Source organism: Pogoniulus pusillus, chromosome 3, assembly GCF_015220805.1.
Source record: "Pogoniulus pusillus isolate bPogPus1 chromosome 3, bPogPus1.pri, whole genome shotgun sequence".
Classification (NCBI taxonomy): Eukaryota; Metazoa; Chordata; class Aves; order Piciformes; family Lybiidae; genus Pogoniulus; species Pogoniulus pusillus.
In genome coordinates this window covers 30293306-30308412 of record NC_087266.1, presented here as the reverse complement: position 1 = coordinate 30308412, position 15107 = coordinate 30293306, and the positions used below count along the sequence as shown (strand labels likewise).

Genomic DNA, 15107 nt, shown 5'->3' with positions numbered 1-15107 from the left:
TCCCCTCACTGTCAAAAAACACCACTGTGGTCCAGCAGAGTCAACCCCAGAGGTCTTAAAGCCTCCGAAATATGGCAAACAGACTTTACACTTTGCCAACTATTGAAGCCATGAGCGTGGCTGGCAGTAACTGTAGATACCTACAGTGGAATGATAGTGGCCACACAACATGTCAAAGCTGACTCCAAAGCAACCATTCAACACTGGTTAACAGCCATGGAGTGGCTCGGTATCCCCAATCAGATTTAAACAGACAATGGTCCAAATTTTGTCTCTAAGACAGTTCAAGTGTTTATTTCAAAATGGGGTATCAGTCTAGTTCATGGGATTCCGTACAATAGCATGGGGCAGGCCATAGTCGAGTGAGCCAATCAGACTCTAAAAACAAAATTAGACGTATTAGCGAAATCAGAAGGATTCAATGGTACCATTCCTTCAGGGGATCAAGCACGTCTGCTGACAACTGCTCTATTGGCATTAAATCCATTCCCGAGAGGGGAGGAGATGAACAGCCCTTCCCAAAAACATTGGGCCACTCAGGCATTAGAAGAGGGTCCATCAGTCATAGTTAGAAATGAGTTAGGAGAATGGGAATCAGGATGGAAATTAGCTTTAACAGGGCATGGATATGCCGCAGTCAGAAAAGATGGCAAGGTCAAGTGTGTCCACTTAAGTCTATTAAACCAGACCTCCAGAATAAAAACTAATGAAAACTGTGAGTTTTTGTCCACAGGACCTCTTGATTGGATGCCCTCGTAAAGCGTACTTCCCAGTGGCAGAGGATGATGACAACCCAAAAAGCGCTTCACCACCACCCACGCCGGAAAGTGCCACACCAGCAAGATCCAAGCAATGGCAAGGGGGCCCTCGAAAGAGAGTGTTGCGATGTCTCTGTGTGATTCTGATTCTGGGTATGGTAAGACCATTGAATGCCTCGTACAAACACCAACCGTGGGAATGGGTGCTGATGAGGTGGGAGGATCAAAAGGTAATACAGAAGAAGATTACCCCAGGACCCCCTACCTTTCATGTTAATTTGTGTGAGTTAATCCCAGTCAAACCATGTCACCAAGAGACGAGCTTCTACGTTTGCCCCAGCTCTAATCCAGGAAAACCCTATTGTAATCTTTCCAAGCATCACTTTTGCGCTCACTGGGGGTGTGAGACTATAGCTACAGATTGGGCACTGGGATCAGGACTGGATAGATTTTTGAAAATGGGCCAAGGACCTCATGGATGCACCCCTCCTCCTAAAATTTACAACAGAAGGTGGAGAGTTGCGTCAGCCTATGGCAGACCCAAAAACTGGTGTAAGTACCACACATTAAATGTGACCAGAGAGGATGACCCAGGATGGACCACTGGCAAAACTTGGGGTCTAAGATTCTGGGAGCCAGGTCAAGATAGGGGAGGACTATTCTTTATCAAAAACAGGAAGTAAAGAGCAGTACAGCAATTGGCCCTAATGCAGTAATTAAGAGTGACAATCAGCAGAAAAAGGAAAGTGTACCTCCTCGCAACGAGTCTCAAACAATAAAGCACGTGAGCCCCACAAATAAACCAGATGTAAACTTTGATCACCCATCGGAGCAATTGTTCCTCGATGTGCTAAATGCATCCTTTACGTCCCTGAATCAGTCAAGCCCGAATCTCACCAAAAATTGTTGGTTATGCTATGATATGAATCCTCCTTTTTATGAGGGTGTTGCCCTCAATGCCTCTTTTGGCTATTCTTTAAGCAATAATCCAACACAATGTCAGTGGAACACACCGCAAAAAGGAATTACCCTAACTCAGGTAAGGGGTCAGGGAGTATGTTTTGGTAACACCTCACTATTCAACTGGGGAAAGGAAGTTTGCATGAAAACCATCAAGGTCAATAAAAGGTACAAATGGGCTATCCCAGCTACACCTGCAATGTGGATTTGCCATCAGTTAGGAGTAACACCTTGTGTATCCCATGAACGCTTTAATGTCTCCGCTGATCTTTGTGTTCAGATAGTAATTGTACCCAGGGTCCTATACCATCCAGAGGACGAGATGTTCTACTACTGGGGAGAAGATAACGGCAAATGTCAAAAAAGGGAGATTCTAACAGCAGTGACAATAGCAGCTCTACTCGGTCTGGGAATAGCCGATACAGCAACAGGAGTGGCTTCCTTGGTATCCCAACAAAAGGGCCTATCCCACCTACAGGCTGTCATCGATGAGGACCTGCAAAGACTAGAAAATTCCATGGCCTCCCTGGAAGAATCTCATCACTTTCAGAAGTTGTCTTACAGAACAGACGAGGGTTAGACCTTCTGTTCATGCAGTCAGGAGGCCTTTGTGCCGCTTTGAAGGAGCAGTGCTGCTTTTATGCAAATCACACCGGAGTAGTTAGAGATTCAATGGCTAAATTAAGAGAGAGATTGGCCCAAAGAAAAAAGGATAAGGAAGCCCAACAAGGATGGTTCGAATTATGGTATAATCGATCACCATGGCTAACCACCCTGATATCCTCCCTGATGGGACCGATCGCGATGATTGTGCTGAATTTAGTTTTTGGACCCTGCGTACTGAACACGTTTGTATCGTTTGTTACACATAGGTTGCAGACAATAGATATCATGCTTATAGAGCAGTAAGAGCTACTCTAAGATACCTTCGGTATTATTGTTATTATCTTGCACAATGTAGCTTAGGTTTGCAACAAAGAATGTTATGCTGTGAAGAAAATAGTTATAGAAGACAAGGATAGTACAATCTAAGGCAGCTGACTTAGAAATATATTTAGGGAATTTTCACATGTGATGGGCACGAGCACTTTGGGTTTTTACTAATGATAACATGAAGAATGTTCTCATCTCATACTTTTACACTAACTACACTTGGTTGCACTACATTGTTCTCAACAGTACCTCATTTAAAGTGCCTGACTACTGAAGTTTACTGTTAAGATCTTTTGATACTGTGACTATTTTTATATGCTCTTTTTACATAGAATTTTATACTTTTTTACAATTTTATACTTTAAGAAAATGTCATATTTTAGCTAGTCTTATTGAGCATAGGGAGGGGGGAGATGTGGGTAGCTAGGGTCTAGCATCCGGAAGATAACGGGATGTACGAAAAGACAGGGGCCCCTCTCCTTAATGCCATAACTCATAATATTTAGTAGTGATGTAAGCAGACGGAAATGATGTATAACTTCACACTATATAGCCCAGCACTGTACATGAATAAATGTCATTTGTTCTCCACCGCATCGGTGTGTGTGAGCCATGGTGACAAGTGGCCAAGAACTGGTCACTGTCTCATTCCTGAACCAGGTCGCTGCTTGCCCCCACAAGGGCAACACCATACACCAGCTGATTCGCCACCTGGAGCAGCAGCTTGTCATCAGCAAGAGCCACACACCCTTCAACAGCCCGATATGGCCAGTGCAGAAGGAGGATGGGGAATGGAGACTAAGTGTGGACTTCAGAGGCCTGAATGAAGTGACTCCTCCAATCAGCGCAGCCATGCCTGATATGTTGGAGCTCCAGTATGAAATGGAAACAAAGGAGGCCAAATGACATTGCTAATGCCTTTTTCTCCATCCCCATTGCAGAAGAATGTAGGCCACAGTTTGCCTTCACCTGGAGAGGAGTCCAGTACCACTAGAACAGACTGCCTCAAGGGTAGAAGCATAGCCCTACAATCTGCCACAGCATCATCCAGACCACACTGGAGAAGGGTGGAGCTCTGGAACACCTGCAATTCATCTATGACATCACTGTATGGGGGGAGACAGCAGAGGAGGTCTTCAAGAAGGGTGAGAAGATCATTAATATCCTGTTGGATGCTGGTTTTGCCATTAAGAGGAGCAAAGTAAAAGGGCCTGCCAGAGAAATCGAGTTCCTAGGAGTTCAATGGCAGGATGGCCAATGCCACATACTAATGGATGTGGTGAATAAAGTGGCCACTATGGTGGAACCCACTGCCCAGAGGGAGACACAATCCTTTCTGGGGTTTGTGGGCTTTTGGAAGATGCACATTCCCAGGTATAATCAAGTTGAGAAACCCGTCTTTGACGTCACAAGAACGAAAAATAACTTTGAGTGGGGACCTGAACAGTAGATGGCGTTCGACCAGATCAAACAAGAGGTGGTCCATACCATGGCCTTGGGACCAATTTGAACCAACCCAGAGATTAAGAACATTCTCTATACAGCAGCCAGTGAGAATGGTCCTAGCTGGAGCTTATGGCAGAAAGCTCCTGATGAAACACGAGGCCACCCACTTGGGTTCTGGAGCAAGACATACAAAGGTTCAGAGGCCGATTATAGCCCCACAGAGAAGGAAATCCTAGCTGCCTATGAGGGAGTTAGAGCTGCTTCTGAGGTGACTGGGATGGAACCACCACTCCTTTTAGCGCCAAGGCTTCCAGTCCTAACTTGGATGTTTAAAGGGAAAAGTTCAACTCCGCACCATGCCACAGATGCCGCCTGAAGTAAGTGGATGGCTCTAATAACTCAGAGCTAGGATGGGGACCCTCGAGCGCTCAGGCATTGTGGAGGTCATCACCAACTGGCCAGAGGGCACTGACTTCGGAAAGCCAGCAGAAGAGAAGGCAGTGACCCGTGCCAAGGAACCCCCCCCCATACAGTGACCTTCCTGATGAGGAAAAAGCATATGCTCTGTTCACAGATGGATCCTGCCATCTTGTAGGTAGCAAGCAGAGATGGAAGGCTGCCATCTGAAACCCTACACACAGGGTTGCAGAGGCAAAAGACAGAGAAGGCAAATCCAGCCAATACGCTGAGGTAAAAGCCATTCAGCTGGCCCTGGACATTGCAGACTGAGAACAGTGGCCAATGCTCTACATCTACACTGACTCATGGATGGTAGCAAACACCTTATGAGAGTGGCTGAAGAAGTGGAAGTGAAATGACTGGCAGAGAAAGGGGAAGCCTATTTGGGCTACTGACCTCTGGCAAGACATTTCTGCACGCCTGGACAAGCTACCAATTAAAATCAGACACATCAGTGCTCACATCCCCAAGAGCAGAGCCACTGAAGAACAACAGCACAACCACCAAGCTGACTTGGCTGCCCACATCTCCCAGATAGACCTGGACTATGTGTGTGTGTGTAAACACAAAGGTGAACTGTTCCTAGCTCGGTGGGCACATGACTCTAATAAATTGTCTAGGTTCTAATTTAAATTTCCAGAGACCCAGATAAATTTGATAGAACCAATAACAATTTTATAAAGTGCCCTTCCCTCTTCCCCTTCTTTCCCAAAGGAAAGGGATTAGATGGAGAGAGAGAAGTAAGCACACCCAAATAAATCAATCCCACTAGATTTGGAAGTTAAAAAGATAAGTTCAACAATAACTTAAAAGAGGTATCTGAAGCAGGAAGGTTACAAAGGTATAGAGAAGGGAAAGCAAAATACAAAAGGTATAAATACAACCTGAGTTTGTGATGGTGGCTTTGCCTCGTGGGTGATGGACACATGGTAAAACAGCTGGAAATGGTGGTATGATCGAGGCAGGGAGATGCAGAGAGGTGCCGAGTGGGTGCAGACAGAGAGGCAATGTTGTGCACTCAGAGTGCAGAGTCTGGCTGCACAGCTACCTGAATCAAGCCTGAGGGTCACTCTGCCAGAAAATTCCCTCACTGCAAATATAGGATGCTGCCATAAGGCAGCACTTTCCATTGTGACTGTGCAAATAGGTCAGCTTCTTCTAATTGCCAAATCCATTTGTTAATAGGAGAACTGGGGAACTTCCACATTAGTGTCAGGAAAAGCAAATTATTTTGCTGGGCTCAAAGTAAAACATATACTTAAGACTGAAACCCTGAACAAAGTGTAGAACATGCTGGCAGCTTCATGGTTTAAACTGATTTCAGTACCTTGCAACAAGCCTTAACTGGAAATAACAAGTTGTACTGAAATGAAGCTAAAGGCTTTTCCAAGTACTTTTGAGCGTTGAATCTAAACCTAAACCACTGTCATGCATGGCCTAGGCAACTAAAAAGGCAGGTATGTAGGAGTGTCCCTCATTAATTATTATTCTTGTTTCCCAGAACACTGAGGAGATTTAAATTAAAATAACAGTAAATCAACCAACAAAACTCTGACACATTTCCAGTTCCATTCCCACATGATGAGTCTTCAAAAATGGAAAACTCAACCTGGGCAAGTCACAGTATCACAGTATCACAGTATCATCAGGGTTGGAAGAGACCTCACAGATCATCAAGTCCAACCCTTCACCACAGAGCTCAAGGCTAGACCATGGCACCAAGTGCCACGTCCAATCTTGCCTTGAACAGCTCCAGGGACGGTGACTCCACCACCTCCCTGGGCAGCCCATTCCAATGTCCAATGACTCTCTCAGTGAAGAACTTTCTCCTCACCTCAAGCCTAAATCTCCCCTGGTGCAGCCTGAGGCTGTGTCCCCTCGTTCTGGTGCTGGCCACCCGAGAGAAGAGAGCAACCTCCTCCTGGCCACAACCACCCTTCAGGTAGTTGTAGACAGCAATAAGGTCACCCCTGAGCCTCCCCTTCTCCAGGCTAAACAATCCCAGCTCCCTCAGCCTCTCCTCGTAGGGCTTGTGCTCGAGGTCTCTCACCAGCCTTGTCGCCCTTCTCTGGACACGCTCAAGCATCTCGATGTCCCTCTTAAACTGGGGGGCCCAGAACTGAACACAGTACTCAAGGTGTGATCTAACCAGTGCAGAGTACAGGGGCAGAATGACCTCCCTGCTCCTGCTGACCACACCATTTCTGATGCAGGACAGTATGCCATTGGCTCTCTTGGCCACCTGGGCACACTGCTGGCTCATGTTCATGCGGGTATCAATCAGCACCCCCAGATCCCTCTCTGTTTGGCTGCTCTCCAGCCACTCCGACCCCAGCTTGTATCTCTGCATGGGGTTGTTGTAGCCAAAGTGCAGCACCTGGCACTTCGAGCTATTGAACGCCATCCCATTGGACTCTGCCCATCTGTCCAGGAGGTCAAGGTCCCGCTGCAGAGCCCTTCTGCCCTCCAACTCGGTCACATCTGCCCCCAGCTTAGTGTCATCTGCAAACTTGCTGGTGACTGACTCCATGCCCTCATCCAGATCATCTATGAAGATGTTAAAGAGGATGGGGCCCAGCACTGATCCCTGAGGGACACCACTAGTGACTGGCCGCCAGCTGGATGTGGCACCATTCACCACCACTCTCTGGGTCCGGCCCTCCAGCCAGTTCCTAACCCAGCATAGAGTGTTGCCATCCAAGCCATGGGCTGATAGCTTAGCCAGCAGTTTGCTGTTGGGGACAGTGTCAAAGGCCTTGCTGAAGTCCAGATAGACCACATCCACAGGCCTCCCCACATCCACCAAGTGGGTCACCTGATCATAGAAGGAGATCAGGTTGGAGAGGCAGGATCTGCCCTTCCTAAACCCATGCTGGCTGGACCTGAGCCCTTGGCCATCCCTCAGGTGTGCAGTTATTGCCCCCAAGATAACCTGCTCCATCAGTTTCCCTGGCACTGAGGTCAGGCTGATGGGTCTGTAGTTCCCAGGTTCCTCCATCCGACCCTTCTTGTGGATGGGGATCACCTTGGCCATTTTCCAGTCACCTGGGACCTCTCCGGTGAGCCAGGACTGCTGGAAAATGATGGAGAGTGGCTTGGCCAGCTCAGCTGCCAGCTCTCTCAGCACCCTGGGATGGATCCCATCTGGTCCCATGGACTTGTGGGTGTCCAGATGGCTCAGCAGGTCCTGAACTAATTCTTCATGAATTTCCAGGGCAACACACCGCTCCCCGACCCCATCCCCCAGTTCAAGAGGCCACTTGCCTCCTCCTTCCTCCTTACTGTTGAAAACTGAGGCAAAGAAGGCATTCAGGACCTCAGCCTTTTCTTCGTCATCAGTTATAGTGTTCCCCTCCAGGTCCAGTAAGGAGTGGAGGCTCTTCTTGCCCTTCCTTTTAGCATTGATAAATTTATAAAAGTGCTTTTTATTATCTTTCACGGAAGTGGCCAGCCTAAGTTCTAGCTGGGCCTTAGCCTCTCTAATTTTTCTCCTGCATAATCTGGCTACCTCCTTAAACACATCAGGCTGGCGGTCCGCCGTGAGGCGAGCCACCACCTGTCCCAGCCCCTGCAAGAAGGTCTGGAACTTTTTGTGACCACCAGCTAAAAAGGGAAATTGATGCACTGGTGCACAGTGCCAGCTCAGATGAAGATAATAGTTCTCAGATTCATCAATCAAGCAAAGCAAAACTAACCAGTGGAACAAAGAAAGGAAAAGAAAAATCTGCTCAGCAGCAGAAGGAAGAACATCTGATGGAAACTGGAAGAACTGAGTCTGCTGATGTGGACAAAGCAGAATGCAAAAGAAAGAGCCTGTCTCTGCATAGTGTTGATTGCGGCGAATCAGGCGTGCTGGATGACACAGGTGTTGTGAAGCCATCCAAAAATGCACCACTAAAAACTGACTGCAAAGAGGAAAACCACAGGCAGTCAAAACATAGGACAATTTGTGAGGAGTCTGGTAAGGACAGGATATCTCAGGAGAATGCTAACATGGAAAATGGTTATGTACTGGATGCCACAAAAGAAGGAAACGTGGATCGTTTTCTTAATCAGAGCTGTTGCCCAAATCTCTTCACACAGAGCGTCTTTGTAGAGACTCACCACAGAAGTTTCCCATGGGTGGCATTCTTCACAAACAGGCACGTGAAAGCTGGAACCGAACTCAGGTGGGATTATGGTTATGAAGCTGGAAGCATGCCAGGGACAGAGAGTGCCTGCCATTGTGGAGTTCAGAAGTGTAGGAAAAAAACGTCGTAGGCAGAACTTTCCTACTATCAACGTGTCATGTGAGTGGAGATGTATATGCTGTTTAAGTCAGGATTGAATAAACTGAACTCTTCTCATTACCAGTACAGGAGAGATTTTGTCTCTCTGCTTTGGGGTATAAAAATGGCCAAATATGCAAACAATTCATCATTTTCCAAACACCAGTCTTCTGATGAGGGCAGCACAGGACGACTTTCATAAGCATCTCTCATAGCTTCCAGACCTCTAAAGGTACAGGCAGCTATGGCATGAAGGAGATCACTCAGTCCGCCAAGAGCTGAAGGAGCACAAATTCTGGAGGGGTCCTGGTCAAAGAAAATGATTGGAATGCCGTCAAATTTTGAATAATCCCAACTAAGCAAAGAGATTGGAGACTGCCATCTGGATTAAATTTGCCATTAAAAAAAAAAAAGCCTTTTTTTTTTTTTTTTTTTTTTAGTTTAATGGAGAATGTGGTGAGGGAAGATGACAGCTAGGGTTGTGACATGAAATCAGCTATGTCTTGGCCTTTTCTGCCTGAGTACCTCCCGACCTACAATCTGTTAGCTTCACTCAATGCTTCACAGCATCTGAGAAAGGGTGATACGTTTCTTTTTTCCAAGAAAAGCCATATTAGAAAAAAAGTCTTGCTATTTTTATGATTCATTATTAGTGGAATTTTTTAAGTTAAAAAAAAAAATAAAGGCAAGGAATATACTTCACAATCAAGAGAAAATATCAACCAGAGACAGCTGGGACATCCTCCAACAGAAAAATGTCTCCCGAGAGGATGTTCACGGGGATCGTTTTCGAGGCAGCGCCAGCCTCAGCGCATTGGACATCCTGTCCTCGTCCTCGCAGAGCTAACTTGTACACATTCGCGATTCACTTAAAAGCAGAAGATTAAGCCAGTGCAGGGAAACAGGACACGGTACGCCATCCTCCTCTGGTCGAGGAGGGGACGATATTTACAGCGATAAACCGTGCAAGTGGTGGATGCTGGAGAAAGCCACTGACCTCTGTCTACTCATACACCACAGTGCACACCCGCAGCAGCAGGACGGGAGAGAGCCGCCATCTCTGGAGAAGACCCAGGAACGAGGCACGAGAAAGAATACGCGCCGGCGACTGCAGCGGCAATCTCGCTGTTCCAGCCCTTCAGGGGGCGCTGCCAGCCCGTCCCGACGAACCCCGCCCCTCCCCATACCTCAGGAGTAGCCCCGCCCTGCTCGCTCCTACCCCGCCCTTTTCCCCGCCCCTCTGTCTATCTCTCGCGGAAGCCAATGAGAGAGAGTCAGCACCCGGCGTGTCCCGCCGCGCACGGCCCATTCCGGCGGAAAGGTGGAGTGGCTGTATCCAAGATGGTGGCGGGAGGGATGTGTCTGTGTGGGCTAATCAGGTACCGGGGATGCGAGAGACGTGTATTCGGGGTGGCGCGTCCTGGCATCGGAGAGGGTGGGGAGAAGGCGACCTCACGCCTCCGTGGCCCCCTGCCAAGTCGGAACTTTGCTCCCCAAAGCCTCCTCGAGGGTCCTGCCCTGGGCCCTCCCCCCAGAGGAGGGGAAGCCACCGGGCAGGAAGAGGTGGGCCCCCTCTGTCACCCCCCTCGGACGGGTTAATGTGCTCTTCCCTCTTCTTTGTCCCGAAAATGAAAGGGTTTTTTCTTACCTGACGTGTCAGTCGCGATGCGCGGCTCGCTGCGGGCAACTCCTCTAATGGCGAATAAATTGCGTTTATGACAACGGCTAGCACAGCCTCAGAATTTAGGTTCTGACGCCTGTGAAGCTCGGTAGGCCAAGAGTAAGCTCTTGTGAGAAACCTCCGCCTCCTGAGTCAGGAGAACCGTGTCAGGGATGCGGCGGCGGCGAGCAAAGGGAATGCCCCTGCTAGCTCTTCACATGAACACGGGAACTGCTCAATGCTTCTCTAAGGCAACTGACGTAGCTCTTCGAATCTCAGAGTAGAAAATGCAGGTTCTGGGTGATGCACTGCAGGCTGGCCCACGTAATTGCATCAAAGCAGTTTGCACAAAGCCAGGCCCAAGTGAAGCTTGGACTGAGGAAAACTTATAAATCTGTTCAGAAATCTCTTCACTAGTTGTGTTTCGCCAGGTCATGAAGGGCATGCAAACTTAGAGTGTGTATAGTGCACAGAGAGAGATACGGATACAGGGCATGAATAAACTAATAAATAATTCAAAGGTGATGGTAGAGGAAAAAACTTGCTAAACTATATAGAATTGTCATGTGTTTTTTTTTCCGTAATTGTTGATAACACAGATTAATTTCTGAGATGAGAAAAATACAATAAATTGTTCAGCTCTCAGTAGGTCTAACTATAAGCCCTTCCCTCTCAATTTTATATGTGGTATTTCTTCAAAGCACTTTTGTATTTCATATTTTCTGGCTTGTTTCAGATTGCTATGCTCACTGTTAATCCCTGCATTATTTTTGAGTGGAATTTTGTGTGTCTGCTTGGTGATACTCCTGTGGGGAATACGGCTGTGCATACAACAAAGGAAAAAAAAGTTGATCTCAGCAGGAAAAGATGGGAAGCAGCCATTGGTGGTTGCTTTTTTTCATCCCTACTGCAATGCAGGTGGTGGAGGGGAGAGAGTCTTATGGTGTGCCATAAGAACACTCCAGAAAAAGTAAGTATGTGTGTTTATCAAATACTGCTGGTGTTATTCATGCACATTTTACCATTTTATATATTTAAACAGGTATTATTAATCTATCAGTGCTACAGGGTTTTTTAATATCTTTGTTTCACTCGGTTACACTACTCCATCCCTTTACCTAGATTTTGATCTTTTGCTGCTTTGGCATTTCTCTCTTCTTTCTGTCCTCTGGAGAGCTTCTCTTTCCTCATCAGTCTTCCACTATGGAAGTTCGTATAGGTATAACTCAGCAGTAGATACTTGCTTTGTGGTTCAGGAGACAAAACAAGTTATGATCCAGAGTGGATTTAACATTGGCACATCCACTGCCTTGCATGGTCTCCTGCATTTCATTCATGCTATGCACTAGACAGACATCTTTCAACCTAAGGCAAGCCATTCTTAAATCTAGAAATGAGGTTTTTTACATCTTAATAAAACCAAGTTCCTACCAAGATCTCAACTGTATATTTTTCTGTAGATCAGAAAAAAAATAGAAAATATAAGGAAATGTGTAACTTAGTTAGCAGTAATTTCTACGCCAGACACTTGTTCTCACATACTGTGTGAACTGATGATATTTTAGTTTCACATAAAAAAATAAGAAAAATACTGAATGTATTAAATTGTTTTTCTTTACTCTTGCAGGTACAGAAATGTAATGTGTGTTGTTTACACTGGTGATAGAGATGTCACTGGAGAAGAAATAGCAGAGGGTGCTTTCAGAAGATTCAATATTAAATTAGCTCATCCTGTGAAGTTTGTATTTCTAGAAAAACGGTACCTTGTGGAAGCTTCTCTTTACCCTCACTTCACATTGCTGGGACAAAGTTTAGGATCAGTGCTTCTTGGCTGGGAAGCTCTTTTGAAGTGTGTTCCTGACATTTATATTGACTCAATGGGTTATGCCTTCACACTTCCCCTCTTTAAATACTTAGGAGGTTGCTGTGTTGGATGCTATGTCCATTACCCCACTATAAGCACCGAAATGCTTTCTGTCGTTAGGAATCAGGATACTAGGTTTAACAATGCGGCCTTCATTACAAGCAGCCCACTTTTCAGCAAATTTAAACTTATCTACTACTACTTCTTCGCTTTCATGTACGGATTGGTTGGTTCCTGCAGTGATGTGATAATGGTTAATTCTTCTTGGACACTAAATCACATCATTTCCCTCTGGAGAGCTGCAGCTTGTACTAGTGTTGTGTATCCACCGTGCAACGTGCAGACCTTCCTGGATATCCCACTGGAAGAGGAAAAGAGCAACACAGAACATTCCATTGTTTCTGTCAGCCAGTTCAGGCCTGAAAAAGATCATCCTTTGCAAATCAGAGCCTTTGCTAAATTGCTGAAAGAGAAGAGACTGGGTCAGCAGCTGCAACTGAAGCTTATTTTAATTGGAGGCTGTCGTAACCAGCAAGATGAAGAGCGTGTAAAGAACCTTAAAGGTCTTTGTGAAGAGCTGGGAGTCAGCAATGCTGTGATGTTCAGAACAAACATTCCCTTTGAGGAGCTAAAGAGACACCTGGCTGAGGCCACCATTGGTCTGCATACCATGTGGAATGAGCACTTTGGGATAGGTCAGTATTTTTCTGTAGTTAAAAAAGTTTTCTTGTCCTAGTTGACAACAGAGTTGGGGAAGGGCTTCACTTCATAATGAAGGTTCCTCAGTATAGGAGTCCAAGTGTTAAGAGACCTGCATGCCAAGCAGGTGTCCAAATCCTATTCTTGTCAGAGGAAAACTAGCTGAGGTAAAACCTACAGGACCAATTCAGCTGACTAACCACTAGGTGCTACTGTAGTGCAAGCTGAAGCATTGTGTTGTCTAAACTGAATTACAGAACTCGTGTAGTCACTGATGAGTAGAGCTAGTCCATCTATGTTGCCCAAGATGCCCTCCTGCTCAGTCTACAGCACTTGCTCCTCAAGGTCACACTAAGGCTTTGTGTTAGGTTTTCTAACACTACACAGATGCCTTCTGTATCCAACAAAGCCTCCAAACGCAGCAGGTACTTTTGCTTAAGCACCTTAAGTTGTGTCTTGTTGGCTTCACTGGCTGCAGGAAGAGTTTAGCTCACTTGTAGACATCAATGTGCAGAGATTCTGATCTTGTTTCACCTGCCTTAGCTGTCATTTGAAATGCCTTTTTATAAGTCTCAGGGCTCTAGCTGCTGTTTCAGAGGGGTGAGTCAACCAGAGATCCTGTCTCTTATTTGTAAGCCCTGAATAGATGCCACCAGGTAGCCTTGATCTCATTGCACTAGGCACCTACACTAAGGCAGTTAAGTCCTTAAATCACTTACCTTAGTGTGAAGTGGAATGTTGAAGAGGAGCTGAAAGCAGGTTTGCAATGTACTGTCATACAGAATTAAGGTATTTGGCTCAGTTTCTTTGGATTAGTTGAGTCCTGACCTTGGAAGGGAATGTAAGGTTGCTCATCTGGCACAAATCTACAGCAGAGTAAGTTGGTGCCATGCAGATGGATCTCTACTTGGCTACAATGTGCCTAAATTAAAGTCATCAGACTTTATTACAATACAAGCTAAGTGAGTATCAGGAGTAATTACAGACTACAGAAACTTGGTAATAAAAATTTACTCTGAAGTGTGTTCAGAAGCAACTGCCACAAAATTGAAATAATAGCTTCTCATATTTTTTTCCCCACAAAGCAGTTTAAAGAAGTACTTTTTTTATTTCTGAGATACAATCTTTCTTTATTATACACAGTCTATTTCTCTCCTCTTTTAATTTAAAACTATTACTCCTTAGCCTTCCCAACCCCATACCTACACAGCAATCTTCTTATGAGACCATTTACTCTTGTTTTCAAACTAATCTAGAACAGCAGTCTGTAGTAATTTACTATTGAATTTTATTGTGGTTTTAACTTTGCAGTTACAGAAAGCTGAAGTACATCACGTGCACATTCATATCAGTGTGTTTTCTGTCTTTTACAGGAGTAGTTGAATGTATGGCAGCTGGCACAGTTATCCTGGCTCATAATTCTGGAGGCCCCAAATTAGATATTGTGGTACCCTATGAAGGACATATTACAGGCTTTCTAGCAGAAAACGTGGAGAGTTATGCAGAGATGATGGCTTATATCCTCTCTTTGTCTCCTGAAAAAAGGTTGGAGATCAGAGAAAATGCTCGTCACTCTGTGCACAGGTTTTCTGACCTACATTTTGAAGAGGCATTCCTCTTATCTGTGGAGCCATTATTTAAACAAAAGTATATGAATAAAAATGTAAATGAATAAATTACTATTAAAAAAAAAATTCACTGTGACACCTGTAAATATTTAATCTGTGATCCCTTGGTCCCATTCAATAAAGAGGTTGATTATTTTTATTTCTGCTTTATGTAACAGAGATTTTTGCATGGAAAAAAGTGCTCATGAAAATGTTAACTACATGATGATACAGTGTGTTGCAAAGCCCTCTGGCTTCACAGAATCCATATTTCCTTACTAACAGAACTACATCTGGAAGTTACTTATTTACTGAATACTTTCAGTCTCCACCTCTTTATTTCATGGCCCTTTACCCACAGTCACCCCTCTGGAGCCAAAGCTTTTGTTTGATAGCATTTATACTCGGAAGACTTTTTTCCCAGATTCTGTAACACACTTCAATTCTGATCTT

General features: G+C 45.4%; 1 protein-coding gene across 1 annotated transcript; it reads left to right on the top strand.

The window, feature by feature from the left end:
* Positions 1-10119: 10119 nt before the first annotated feature.
* On the top strand, positions 10120-14814 carry ALG11 (ALG11 alpha-1,2-mannosyltransferase). Its single transcript, XM_064173761.1, has 4 exons — positions 10120-10203; positions 11221-11454; positions 12112-13043; positions 14421-14814. Exons 1-4 carry the CDS (start codon positions 10166-10168, stop codon positions 14720-14722), a joined length of 1506 nt encoding a protein of 501 aa, XP_064029831.1. The 5' UTR covers positions 10120-10165; the 3' UTR covers positions 14723-14814.
* The last annotated feature ends 293 nt before the right edge of the window (positions 14815-15107 follow it).